Raw genomic sequence first — 14,446 nt, 5'->3', positions numbered from 1 at the left:
TATAGGGCAAATTTAGCTTACCGTGTGGTTTGGTCGAAATTTAAGTTGTACCTAAATGCGGTTTAAAATTTAATATTTTACCCCACCTGAGATTAGCACAACTAGAGTTATGTAACCCATAAAAGGCTAAATATGTAATTTTGTTTTACTGTTTCTCTCCTTCAAACACAAAAAAAAAAAAAAAAAATACAAAATTAAATAAGATTAAAAATAATCCAGCGAAATACTTACATTATGGGATTTCAAACGACAGGTAAACAATCTAAATTTTGGTCAAAATTCAGGGGAACAAAGTATTAAATTTCAAATTATAAGTAGGTGACTTAAATTTCGGTCAAATCACATTTGAGTAAGTTGTAATTTGCTCTAATATTAAATCTAATTGCATGAAAGATAAAAGAAAAAAAAGGGTGCAATTGCAGTTTGTCCCTTAACTATGCTCCAGTTGCAATTTCCCTTAAACTAAAAAATATCCCCCTAAATTATAGTTAATTATGAATAAAAAACACTTTATCCTCTGTTGTCAGTCAGATAGAAAGTTCATACTTTTATAAAATTTAAAGTTGTATTAAACTTTTATTTTTTATAAAATATTTTGACTTTCCATCAGTTTTTGAAGTTTAGAGGTTATAGGCTTATAGCAAAGGAATGAAAGTGCAATTAACCAAAAAAAGAAAAAAAAAAAATGAAGAAGAAAAAGCATTGGAAGACAGTGAATGTATACAAGAAAAAAAACCATAAAAATTGCAAACATGTTACAAACCAAGGCCTGAGTTAGACAAAGGATTGATTGTCCTTAAATTTCAACTATCTTCACCTTGGGCCAAATTTCATCCGAATGAAAAATAGAGAAAAGTTTCCTAATCTCTTATCATTATCTATAGAAATTGTTTTGGGCCTTGCACACGTCATATGTGTGTGTAGATTCATGGGAAGTCAATACTTCAATAAAATAGGACAAGTTTGTTTGCAGTCAAGCCCTGTTGGGAAAAGTTTATGGTTAACAAGGGAGGTAAGAAGCACTTGCGGATGTAGATAATTGTGGAAGAGTATTAAGGCGAGGTTGGGATAGATTTGCAGGGTATGTTCTATATGAGATAGGAACTCCACTTGTGTTTGTGCTTAGTGTCATATATTACACTTTATCATGGATGGATCCATAGCATATACAAGTTGGGGTGTCACCTATGAGTGACTCTTTGAATCGAACCTGGGTGCAATGAAAGGTGGGAAAGGGTTAGTTAGGGGCTTAGGGCATTTCCTATATGCAATGCACCATTTCCAAATTGCAAGAAATAGAGAGGCAACAGTGGCGGACTATCTGGAGATCATAAATGATGCTATTCCTTTTTTTTGATAGGTAAAAATATATGCATTCAAGAACACTACCTTATGCAAAAGACATAAGGCAGAGAGATAAGTACACAGGGAAGAGAAAGAGAAAAAAGAGAAAAGAGGAAAATAAACTAAGTACACAGGAGAGAACTAAGAAACATAGGGAGGGAATCACTAGAGGTGAGTCCCCAAGCCCTAGACCAATCAAACAGAGTGCCACTAAGAGAGGCCAAAAGCTGGTCGTCTGAGCTTTCCATGTCCTCGAACGTCCTCCTATTGCGTTCCCTCCAGAGACACCACATCAAGCATAAAGGAGCTAAATTCCAAATGCTAGACGAGTGCTTTCCAGGCCAATTCCACCAACTGAATAGAGTATCCGCAATCGATCTAGGCAAGACCCAGAAAAACCCAAAAGATCTAAAAACTAAACTCCACAGTCGAGAAGCCTTTCCACAATGTAATAACAAATGATCCGCCGTCTCACCATTACTGCGGCACATGATACACCAATCGACAAAATCCAACCCTTTTCCCCTCAAATTATCCCCTGTAAGGATCCTATCCCAAACAGCAGTCCACACAAAGCAAGAAACACGCCGAGGAGTTGTTCCTATTCCTTGGAACTCTTAATTTATTCGAGCTGTTCAGGATTGATCATTGATTCGTGTTTGGAGGAGTTGTATGCAGCTAAGGTGCAGCAAGGTCAGGAGGATAGGAAGGTTTGGTCAACTTCTTAAAATTAGGTATTGAGAGTGCATAATTACTTTGATGTGTTGAGGGAGGTGGTTGATAAATCATTTCCTTGGAGACCTATTTGGTGAGTTAGAGCTCCACCTCATGTTGCTTACATGGTTTAAAAGTTTAAACATCAGTGAAGGGTAAAATTATAATAAATGATAATTTTATATACCAGAGACTATTATTATGGATTGGAGTTGAATTGTATGTGCAAATCCAAAGGGGGTAGCCAGAAATTTATGGACATTTGTATTTTACTAGGAGTGAGTTGGTTGATGCCAAAGTCAGTCTGTCAGTGTTTGAATTTTTTGACTTGTTGGAAGTGAACTATTGGACAAAAAAATGCAGCCTAATAATTGGGGGGCCATTCTGCTATGTTTAATGTGGGGTATGTGGAGAGAAAGAACTGCACGTACCATTGGAGGAAAGGAATGGTGGTTAATTCAGATGAGGTTAAAATTCTTGGGATCTCTTTGCAAATGGAATCATGCTGCACGGCCATGTACTGCTTCAGATTTGTTGGATGTTATAGATACTTTGAGCTAGACATTTTGACCTTGTAGCTCCCTTTTCTTTCTTTTAGGGGGTCCTTTTGTATACTTGTCTTGTACTTAAGCTACTCCCCTCTTTTCTCTTTAATGAAAAATTATTTTACTTATTAAAAAATGGAGCTCCTTATTGGATTGTGATTTGGAAAGATACAGCGATCTGGGATACTTTATATGAGTTAGAGGAGATTGAAGTAGACATATCAATGTGCTTTATAAAATGCTTTTTGTTCCATGGTAACGATCTTCCTCATTGCTTTTACTTCTGGTATTTACTTGGCTCTTTATTTCTTGACAGATGTAGTGCAAGAAAGATTGAACTTATGGCTTTTGAAAACTCAAAATTTTTTTAGTGAAGTGGCTTCTCCACTTGCAAAAACTGGTCAAAGTAGAAAGCCTGATCCTGGAAATGCTTTTGATACTCCGGATATGGAGGACATATTTATGGCAGAACAGACTATTCAGAGCAGAACACCGAATGGGATTCTCTCTTTAGCTGCTATCGTATCTATTGAGCAATTTAGCAGGTGAATCTTTTTATCTATTGTTTTCCATATTGGTGTCTCCCAAAGTGTTATTTTTTCTTCACTTGTTAACTGAAATTTTCAGTGGGATGAATTATAATGTTATAACATTTGTAGCTTTTTACTTTCACTTAACATTAGATGTGGAACTTTATTACACACTCCGTACAAACTCCCTATGAAAACACGATTTCAGTTATAATTGTGAAATGGTGTTTTCAAAAAAGATTTCAGCTGGCATGACATTGTGTGTACCATACACACGGTGTGTAACTATCACCACTCATATATATATGTGTGTGTGTGTGTCTATGTGGGTATATAAATCTGTGTGCGTGCGCCTCTCTAAACAAGACACAATGTTTTAAGTGGGTATATATACCTGAAATATCTTTATTCTTTGGTATTTTTGGACCAAGTTGCCAATTGATAATCATGAATTTTTGGGAGTTTTGAAATGGAGGCTCTGCTTTGTTGATATATTTTTTTTGATAGGTAATAAAAGTTTTATTGATGAGAAAAGTGCAATGTGTTTATGATAGTAAACTCACTGCACTTGAAGTGGATACAAACAAATCAAAGAGAAGAGCTAATAGAAATACTGAATCAGACATGGAAAAGCAATGTGTAAAACCCCAAACATGAGACCACTCAAACAAAGTCCTAGCTAGCACAAACTTCAATAGATCTACCGGTCTCTCAATGTCCTCAAATGTTTGGGCATTGCGTTCCTTCCAGATTAACCACATAAGACATGTCGATACCATGTTCCAAACATTTGAAGAATAAGTCCCTAACCAATTCCTCCATGCAAACAGGAGAGAGACAACTGTATACAGCATTCCACTGAGCCCCAACATAAGAAAGACTTCACTCCACAAAGCCTGAGCAAACTTACAATGGAGTAAAAGATGATCCATAGTTTTTCATCACAATGACATAGGCAACACCAATTAACAAGAAGTAAGTTTTTCTTAACAAGGTTATCTATTATAAGATTCCCACCCTTAGCAGCTGGCCATAAAAAGAAAAGACACTCTTTTAGGTATCTTAACACACCAAATGCTCTGCTAAGGGAAAGAAACAAAATGGGCTTCCAATAATGAATTATAAAAAGAGCCCATATCAAGAACACCATTACAAGTCAACTGCCCAATCAAGATATCATCACCCTCCGCCTTGTTATTTTGGAGGAAATATGCTCAAAGAAAGAGTAAAATCTCTAAAACTCCCAATTGCTAATGTCACGACGAAAAAGTAAGTTCTAGCTCCTACCTCCCCCATTTGGTGCAATAAAAACTAGATCAGTCCGAGCTTCTTGAGCCATAACATAGGCAAACAATTCTAGATACAAATCTTTCAAAGAAATAGGACTACTCCTAGGGTTGAATTTGAACTAAATGCGAAGGCCCTCTCCCGCCGCATACATCACATGACCAAAAAAACTCTTTGAACCTTTCCTAATGTTTTTCCATATCCCACAACCATGTGTCCCTCTAACAAAAATAGTGCACCAACCTCCACTAGCCTTCCCATATTTGGTGGCTGTAACCTGACGCCATAAATGGGTGACTTCATACCCAAAACGCCATAGCCACTTTCCAAGCAAAGCTTGGTTAAACATCCCAATCCTTTGGATCCCCAAACCACCTGCCTCCATTGGCCAACAACCTTTTCCTAAGCAACAAATGGATATTTAAAACTTCATCAGATTTCCTCCAAAGGAAATTCCTTTGAATCCTCTCTAATCTATCCGCCACATGTTTTGAAATAGAAAACAAAGATAGATAATAAGTGGGAAGGCTTGATAGAGTGCTCTTCAATAAAGTAAGCCTGCCCCCTTTTAACAAATATAACCGCTTCCAACCTAACTGCTTTTTCTCCATCCTTTCTATAATAGGGTTCCAAATCAAAGAATCCTCATAATAAGCCCCAAGAGGCATACCCAAATTAGTCATGGGCAAACAACCAACCTTACAACAACATAAAATATGAGCCAGAGCATCCAAATTCCCAACCTCACTAATCGGCAAAATCTCACTCTTACCAACATTTATTTTCAAGCCTTTGATAGCTTCAAAGAAATCAACACCATCCGGATATATAATACTTGGTTCCTTGGATGCATCACAAAATAGAATAGTATCATTAGCAAATAGAAGATGAGAAATATAGTAATATACAAACCTCCTCTTGCATTTGAACTTGCTTGGAAACCACTAAGAAAACCTCCCTCTTTTGTCCTCTTCAATAACGGACTCAGTTCCTCCATCACCAACTGGAAAAGGATTGAAGATAAGGGGTCCCCTTGCAAAGACTGTGAGAACTGCCAAAAAAAATTACTTGTAGACCCATTAATAAGCATTGAAAAACGTACTGTAGAAATACACGCCTTTGTCCATCTCCCCCACTTCTTTCCAAAACCCGCCTCTCCATAAGGTAAAACAAAGCACTCCAATTCACATAATTATAAGCTTTCTCAATATCCAACTTGACAATCACACCCGAAATACCACTCTAATAGAGTCAATAATTTGTCTTCCCCCAACAATGGAATTCTAGGAATTGGATATAAGTTTATCCACAGGTAGTAGCCTATTAGCCAACACCTTTGACAGAAGTTTGTACAAACTACCCACAAGGCTAATAGGACGAAAGTCTTTAATGTTAACTGTGTTGATCTTCTTGGGTATCAAACACAAACACAGAAAGGTGGCATTGAGAGATTTCTTAAAGATGCTTTGTCTATGAAAGTTTGCAAAGAAAGCCATAACATCCCTCTCAAGCACACACCAACACTTTTGAAAGAAAGCCTTGGTAAAGCCATTAGGACTAGGAGCGTTACCACCCTTAGCCTCCCGAAGAGCTGCAATGATCTCCACCATTTCAAACTCCTTTTCTAGAGAAAGTTGATTGGATTCATCCAGACTAGCAAACTCTAACCCATTAATAGTGGGCCTCCAAGATTCAGACTCCTGATATAACTTCTTTTCAAAACCCACCACTTGATCCTGGATATTTGACTAAGCCTCATACATCATGCCTTTAGTGATATATGCATGACATGGAATCCCACCTTTATTTAGCTCTTCTAAATATTATCCATTACGAATAAGGAGTCTTTAAGGGGAAAGACTATAACCCATTTTATTCTATTATTGACTTTTGTTTTTAAGGGCTTGCTAAGTTTTTTATGCCTATCGTACTAATAAGGGAATTGTGATTTGACTCTCAAACTTAAGATATGCAGGATGAATGGATTGACTGGGCAGAAAATGCAGAAAATATTTAAAGCACTCGTTCCTGAATCTGTATATAATGATGCCCGTAATTTGGTTGAGTATTGCTGCTTTAGATTCTTGTCAAGGGATAGTTCTGATATTCTTCCTTCTCTCCAGGTTTGTAATACTTATTCTTAGATTATAGTAAGTGGTTGGTATAGATTTTATTGGGCTTTATTTAAGTCTGTGTACAACGGAAATCCTTTACAGCAAATAAACTTATGAAGCTCTGTTCTAAAACAGTTTGTTTTTTACTGATCTCGTAGACCATGCATGTATTCCTTGGTTCCTTTTCCGTTTCCCTTGCTTCTGTTCTCTAGTCTTTGACTTTTATATGCTCATGGGGAGTATTCTTGCCATCTAAGATCAAGTCTATAGTAATCAGTGTTAAAACTTTTAGAATGCAGTTTTATATAATTTTTCATTGTTCTGTAAAGTCCAATAAATGGAAAAGAGTAAAGACTAATGCCCTGCTTGGTAAATGTAAAAAAAAAAAAATCAGTTTTCCGGTTTTAAACACCAAACTGTTTTCCACACCAAGAAACATGTTGGCACCTTATTCCTGGAGAACTGCTTTTAGAAAGCAGGGAACAGCAGAACAGCAATAAACGGAGGACACGTAAAATTTAGATGCTTTACACGCTTTACACGTAAAATTTAGATTCTCAAAAAAAGAAGAAGAAGAATACAACCTTCATTACTCTCATCCGAAAAAAAATTGCAGCAGTTGAAGTAAAGGGACTTTCGATCGATTAGTCTTGTTGGGGGGTTTATAAAATGATTGCTAAAGTCTTGGTTACTTGATTATGCATGGTCATGGGAGCTATTATTTCAGCTTCTCAAAATTCTTTTGTTCTGAACGGGCAGATTCTCGACCTTGTACTTATTGCTAATGAATATCTTGATAGTAGATTGAAGACCAGTCTACTAGGGTTACTTTGTAAACTAGATGTTGAGAAGGCTTTTGATTATGTTATTTGGGGTTTTCTTATCAAGTTGCTAGAGCATAGTGGGTTCTTTGTTAAGTGGAGGCAGTGCATTTTCTTGTTTCTATCTGCTGTTTGTTTCTCTGTTTTGATTAATGGTTCTCCCTTTGGTTTTTTTGAGAGTTCCAGAGGGTTGAGACAAGGTGATCTTTTGTCTCCTTTGCTATTGTCTTGGTCATGGAAGCTCTTGGTAGAATGTTGGATAAAGCTGTCTGGGAAGATTGTATGTTAGGTTTTTGTATGGGTAATTTGGAGGAAAGATCTTTGGTGGTGTCTTATCTCCTCTTTGCTAATGACACTCTAATTTTATGTGATGCCGACCTTGATTAGATTCTGATTCTCCATATGATTCTCCGTATGATTCTTATTTGGTTTGAGGTGGTTGCTAGTCTAAAAATAAATTTGGGAAAGTTAGAATTGGTACCTGTGGGAGTCATTCATTATTTTGGGTTATTGTAGAATGTACTAGGCTGCAAGCAAGGTACTTTTCCAATGAAATATTTGGGTCTTCCTTTGGGTAATAAATTCAAGGAGAAGACAATATGGAACCCGATTCTGGAGAAGATAGAGAGGAGATTAATGGGATGGAAACATTTGTCCTTATCCAAGAGAGGTCGAGTCACTTTAATTAAAAGCACTCTATCTAATTTATCTACTTATTTCCTCTAATTATTTCCTATCTTTATTATCCCTGCTTATGTGGCTAATTGAATTGCGAAACTTCAGCGGAAATTCTTATGGGGTGGTCTAGGGGATGAACCTAATTTTTACCTAGTTAAATGGGCTACTGTTTGTACTCCTCTTTCTTCAGGTGGCTTGGGGATAAGGAAAGTAAGATTTTTTAATGAGGCTTTGCTTGAGAAGTGGCCATGGAGATTTGGGCTTGAAAGGGATGCCCTTTGGAGGCAAGTGATATAGGTGAAATATGGATGTGTATGGGGTGGCTGGTGTACCGGTCTAGTTTCTGGTTCATATGGTGTTGGTTTGTGGAAAAATATTAGTCGGGAATTGCCTTCTTTTTCCCGTTATATTCTGTATGATATTGGTGATGGGTCGAGGGTGAAGTCTTGGCAAGACCGTTGGTGTGGGGAGACCTCTTGCTGTCCTCTTTCCTGATTTGTTTAGATTTTGCTGAGAGGAGGCAAGTGTGGCTGAGTGTATGAAATTTACTAATGGGGTCATTTTTTGGGATGTAAGTGAACTACTAATGGGGTCCTTTTTTGGAATGTAAGTTTCTTTAGGGTTTTCATGTTTGGGAATTGGATGCTATGTCGAGCTTTATGGATGCTATTTATGGATATTTAGTAAGGGAGTTTGGGGAGGATAAAATGAGCTGGAAACCAGATGGAAATAAGGGATTCATGGTGAATAATTATCATAGTCTATTCTTCTAGTGGGCTCTAATGATTGTTGTTTCCCATGGACAAGCATTTGGAAGCAGAAGATTCCTCCTCGAGTGGCTTTCTTTCTATGGGGAAATTCTTGACGATTGACAATTTACAAAAAAGGAAGGTTTGGATATTGGATTAGTGTTATATGTGCAAGTGTAATGGTGAATCACTTGACCATCTTTTCCTTCGTTGTCTGGTTGCTATGGATTTGAGGTCTCTGGTTTTGGGTTTATTTGGAGTAAGTTGGGTTATGCCCAAGTTAGTTTTGGGGCTCCTTGCTTGCTGGCAAGGCTAGTTTGGTCCTCCTTGAAATGTTCATATATGGATAATTATTCCCCATTGTTTAATGTGGTGTTTTTAGAGGGAAAGAAATAGTAGGTGTTTGACTCATACTAATCATTTTGGATTGGTTGTCTGCCTTGCGAAACCAATCATTTTCTTTTATCTTTGATTTTCTTGATTCTTGTAATTTTTGTATTTGACCCCTATACACTCCTGTTGTGCTAGGGTGTCTTTTTTGATATCAATAAATCTTATTACTTATAAAAAAAAGGGTAAAGTTGGGGTTAAGAATTAGTTGTAAGTTTTGGGACTTCTTAATCTTACTAATGTGTACTTAGTTTCTTTTTCTTTTTCTTTTTATCTTTTTACTCTCTCTCTCTTCCCTTTGTATTTGTCTCTCTGGCTTATGTTTTTCTGCGTAAGGTAGTGTTCTTGAATATATATCTTTATTACCTATAAAAAAAAATTTATTTACATTTTTCCTAAATAAAAATAAAATTCATTCTCTCTCTCTCTCTCTGTGGGGGGAGTGACTCTATGGAGGCTGCAGCCTTCTGTGATAAAATAAAAATTTTGATACTCGTGGAGACTCACCTTCATAGTTTCTGTAAAGGTAATATATATGAACAAAATGCCTTCTTGAAGTTACCTGTGTGACCGTGTTTTCTGCATGTGAGAGAGTTCCTGGCTCTTGCCAAAGAGTTTGGCTAATGTGGTTGTGTGGATGGCATTGATCCACAGGAAGAGTGACCAAACCCAATTGACACAGCAGTGAAATCCACCACAAATCCAGACACAAATGCTTCCGTATAGTGTATATTGTTACCAAATTGCTGAAAGAAGAACAATAAATCAGGTTTTATCCAAAGCTTGATTTAGAAGCAAATTCACATAAAACTCTTATTTTTGATTCTCCAGAACTAATGGCATCTTGGACCATCACTGAATTGCTGTTAATGGCAAAAAATGACATTGGAGGTCCTATGTCAAACTACTGAATGTCCTGGTTCAAAGCCACCTCTAAGTACTTTATCCTCACCTTTGTTGATTGCCTTTCTCCAGTCCACAATTAATATGATATCTCTGCAATAAAATAATAGTCAAAATGTTGTAAAGCTTATTGTGATGCCTCAAATTGTGTGAATTTAGTTGTATAGGGTTTTTTGAGTATGGGTTGTGTGGGTGTGGACTGAGTTCTACATTGGGTATTTACTAGGTGGATCTTGGGTTTCTAAGTGTTTGTGAGGAGTCCCAATTGTAATTTGACTAGTCCTTTTGGAGTATAAAAGTAGATGTAGCTAGCAGATGTGGCTAGTGCTATCATCGGGTCGTTATTAATGGTATCAAAGAAAACCTAGTAAGTGGTAACGCCATGTTACTTAGACTGGGTTGCAGCACAACTTGGGCCCATATGAGGTCATCGGGAATTTAAGTGGGGGAGATTGTGATAACCCAAATTGTGCTGATTTAATTGGATTGGATTGTTTGATTGTGTGTTGTGCTGGCTGTACACGCATAGGCTGAGTCCTACATTAGGTTTTTATTAGGTGGATGTTGGGTTTATAAGTGGTTGCGAGGAGCCCACTTGTAACTTGACTAGTCTTTTTGGTTATAAGCGCAGAGGTGGCTAGCGCTTTCCTCAGATTATTACAATTATTAATCTTGTCATGTTAGTCCATAGCTGCAAATGAGGTGGAGCTTGGCACTTGGGACAGGGGGTAGATGCTTGTCCACCATAAATCCAATGAATATCTTACTGATTCATCTTCTTTCTACTTTTTCTTCTCTAATCTCACTATCTCTCTTCTCTCTCGTCTAACCATCAGATCTATTTCCTTTCTTTTTCCTTAGCAATGGCCAAAACCCCCTTTTGTCTCCTTCATTTGTTTTCTTTCTTTTCAATTTCACCTTCTTTTGTACATGTCTGAATTTTATTGCTAGATGTTTTTAGCTTTTCAATTTTTTAGGTAAATCATGTTTTTGAATTTGTTGCTTAGATTGGTATTGTTAATTGGAATGGTGCTATTATTCGGCATGTGAGATATTTATTATTGTTTTATTATAGTTGTTATTTTATTTAAAAAATTATTAGTTTGTTAATATTAAAAAAAGAGTTTTTAATGGTTAACGGTAGTTTGTGATGGAAAGACTAATGTTAACAACTAATGTAAACTTAATGGACTAAAATGACATAAATGAAAAATGAGGATTGAAAATAAAAAATGACCAAACTTAAAAGGTGTCATTTGCAATTTAAAATTTTTTTTTTTTTAATAATTAATAATTTACATTTTATAATTATAAATTTCAAACTCAATAAATGTAAGTTTTAGATCTTCTACAGTTACAGATTTTCTTCTTGTTTTTGGACAAACCTTGGCCCATTTGCAGGAGCCTGCATTCCAGAGACTGATATTCATAACAATGCTTGCATGGGACAATCCTTACCAAGAAGAGCTTGCAAATGCTTCGGAGAAAGCTTATTTTCAGGTTCATTTTTTATCATTTATTTGCTAAACCACCTCTGGAATGTTGTGAGTTTCTTTACTGACTTCAGTGGCAATTAGTGGTTTGAGCTTTGTGTTAATTAAGATAATTAAACTTTTCTAGTGCATGAGTTTTTATATGCACTAGTCACAAACCCGCTCGTTGCGCGTGATAATTTTTTTTATGGTGATCTTGTTAAATTTATTTATTTATTTATTTTTCAATTTAGTCTAATTTAATAAAGAGTAATGTATTTCATAATCATGTTTTCATTTATTATAGGAACAATAAAAAATGTAATATATATAATTTATGTCGTACCAAAATGAGAACAGTACAATTTTTTAGGAATTCAAAAGGCAAGTTAGTGAACATATTCATTTTTTAATAAAATTTATTTATAACATTTTGTGTATCAATAAAAGTATATAAAATTTGGAAATTATTCTTTTAGTTTTAAACAAACTTTCTCAAACCCTATTTTCTACCCTTCAATCCAAAAAAAAACAAAGATGCTAAAGATAGTAAATAAAATACTAACTGTAAAAACCGTGACTAAAAATAAGGAGATTTCATACATGAGTTTAATTGTATATTGCATATATAGCTTAGGCCTTTGACCTTGAGGTTCACTTTAATTCTCTTCCCACATACCCTTAGCTCTGTATATTCAATTATGACTCCCGTGTGCGTGTATAACCCTTTTCTTTTGGTGCTAAGTTTTATGAACTAAGTTAATCACACAACGCAACACTCCCTTATTTTAAAACAAACAATTGCCAAATGTGTTTTTCGTATTAGATTCAAATTTGTTATTCTCTCTCTCTCATTCTACACATTACAAATATTGTCTATTTAAAGAAAAAAGATTTTTGCAAGTAATTTTTTTTTAATTTTTTTATCTCTATAAATATACCATTCTTTTTTTTTTATTAATATTTTTTTAAGGTGAACCATATTCTTCTAACTTCTATTGTAGTGTGTTATATTTGCTTAATATACAACTTAACTTTATAAATTTCAAATTTCTCATCTCTTAAGGAATAATGAAATTATAATAATAATAAAAACTTATCACAAAATTACAATGTTAAACCAAAATTAAAATGAAACCAAAGGAATAAAAAATAGACTTTATAATAATTTATTACTCAAACAATTGTTAGGAATATTCAAATTCATAGCTCTATGTAGATTGTGTTTTGATATAATCTCAAATTGTTATTTACAAAAAAGTCTAAGTATTAACCAAAACTAAAATACAGTCAATGCTTTAAAAGGGAAGAGAAGACTTTTTTGAAGGGAAATGAAAAAAAAAAAAACACACTACCAAAACACATATTGAAGAAAAAAAAGGGAACCATCAACCTTAATTAGAGTTATAAGGAAGAACAAAAATCCACCAAAAGAGAGGAGAGAGAGAGAGAGAGAGAGAGTACTCACATTATTGTAAATGTGGGAAAAATATGGATTGAATGGGAGAAATAATATCAAATTTATACAAAATAAAATAGGGAGAAGAAGAATTAAAATATAAAAAAGATAAAAGGATGAACGAAGTGTAATGGTAAAGAATAAAGTAGTGGGGAGATAAAGAGGCAAAAAAGGAGGAGAAATGTTGGAAGAAGGGTAAAGTAGCTGTGAGCTAATAGGGAGAAGATGAGGATTTTTTTTTTTTGAGAATTAGGAGAAGAAAAGTTTAAAAAGAGAAAAGAAAAGATAAAAAAAATAAGTGGATAATGTGGCTCAACATGAGCATAGAAATAATAAATGCTATGCTTCTGTTTTTAGATATATATAGATATAGATTGGTGTACATCTTTGCAGATAATGAACATTTTTCTATTTTGAGATCATTCAAGAAATAAATGATTTCTTGCTATATAAGATAGTTAGGGATTGGATGGTGACATCGCATTCTCATAAGCCTGCATTTGATAGGTCAAAAGGAGACATGCATTCTCACAGTTGACGATCCTGATCCTTAGAAAGCAATTCATATTTGACTGCTATATCCCAACTCCCTAGCTAGGAGAGGGGCCTCATATGTTTGTGTTCTAGTGGGCTCCCTTTTTCTTGCTCTTCCCCCTCCCCCACTCCTCTAGCTAAAGCTTTTTGGTACTAATAATAAGTACTTCTAATGACATTTTTCTTGGTATTAGTGTCACTGTTATTTAATTATATAATGATGGGTGAATGACCTCATCTCCTTCACTTGTTTATCATTTTCTACATCCTTCAGTTATTCTCAAGTATAGCAAATTAAGATTGCAGAGCGTGGTTTTCTGCTGGAAAGTGGGAATAAACTAGAATATTTGCAATTTCCATGACATATATTTTATTATATACCACTCATATGGCTGACCTTGATTAATCTATTGAGGATCCATAGGAGACCCCAAACTTAAGGGCTAAGGCTTGGTTGTTGTTATTGTAAGTGGAAATTTGGTGAACGTGTAGCTGGTAGGAGCATTTTACTTTGGATTTCTCATCTGGATGTAATGGCTGTTGACAGTTTGTTTTCTCTCTTTCAAAAATTAATTTAATATTAAAAATGATAAATTTAAACATATCAATATTTTGTTGCAATTGTAGGGGAAGCTTGTTAGAGAAAAGGCTTTTGTTCGTATAGCTCCAGCTGTTTCTGGTGTGGCTGATCGGTCGACAGTGCACAATCTATTCAAGGCACTTGCTGGTGATGAAGAGGGTATCTCTTTGAGCGTGTGGCTAACTTATATCAGTGAACTTCTCAAGTGAGCTTCATGGCTTCCTTCTGATCTATGTGTATCTGGTTTGTGATATTGTAATCAATGCTTTAGCATCTTAGTAATTTCTTTTTATACAATAACACCCTTCCTAATAGGCTAGGAAGAA

General features: G+C 35.3%; 1 protein-coding gene across 4 annotated transcripts in view; it reads left to right on the top strand.

The window, feature by feature from the left end:
- The window catches only part of LOC142643572 (uncharacterized), a 34,391-nt gene that overhangs the window by 541 nt on the left and 19,404 nt on the right, over positions 1-14,446 (top strand). For 2 of the 4 annotated variants that reach the window (XM_075818256.1, XM_075818257.1), the window contains exons 2-5: positions 2,920-3,148; positions 6,396-6,543; positions 11,477-11,575; positions 14,168-14,325. In XM_075818256.1, coding sequence (XP_075674371.1) covers positions 2,920-3,148; positions 6,396-6,543; positions 11,477-11,575; positions 14,168-14,325 — 634 coding nt within the window. Of the gene's footprint in view, positions 1-2,919; positions 3,149-3,963; positions 4,109-6,387; positions 6,544-11,476; positions 11,576-14,167; positions 14,326-14,446 lie in introns of those variants that run through there. The other 2 variants (XM_075818259.1, XM_075818258.1) reach the window with 2 other exon arrangements.

The sequence above is a fragment of the Castanea sativa genome, chromosome 7, assembly GCF_040712315.1.
Source record: "Castanea sativa cultivar Marrone di Chiusa Pesio chromosome 7, ASM4071231v1".
NCBI classification, from domain to species: domain Eukaryota; kingdom Viridiplantae; phylum Streptophyta; class Magnoliopsida; order Fagales; family Fagaceae; genus Castanea; species Castanea sativa.
This window is presented reverse-complemented; position numbering and strand designations above follow the sequence as displayed.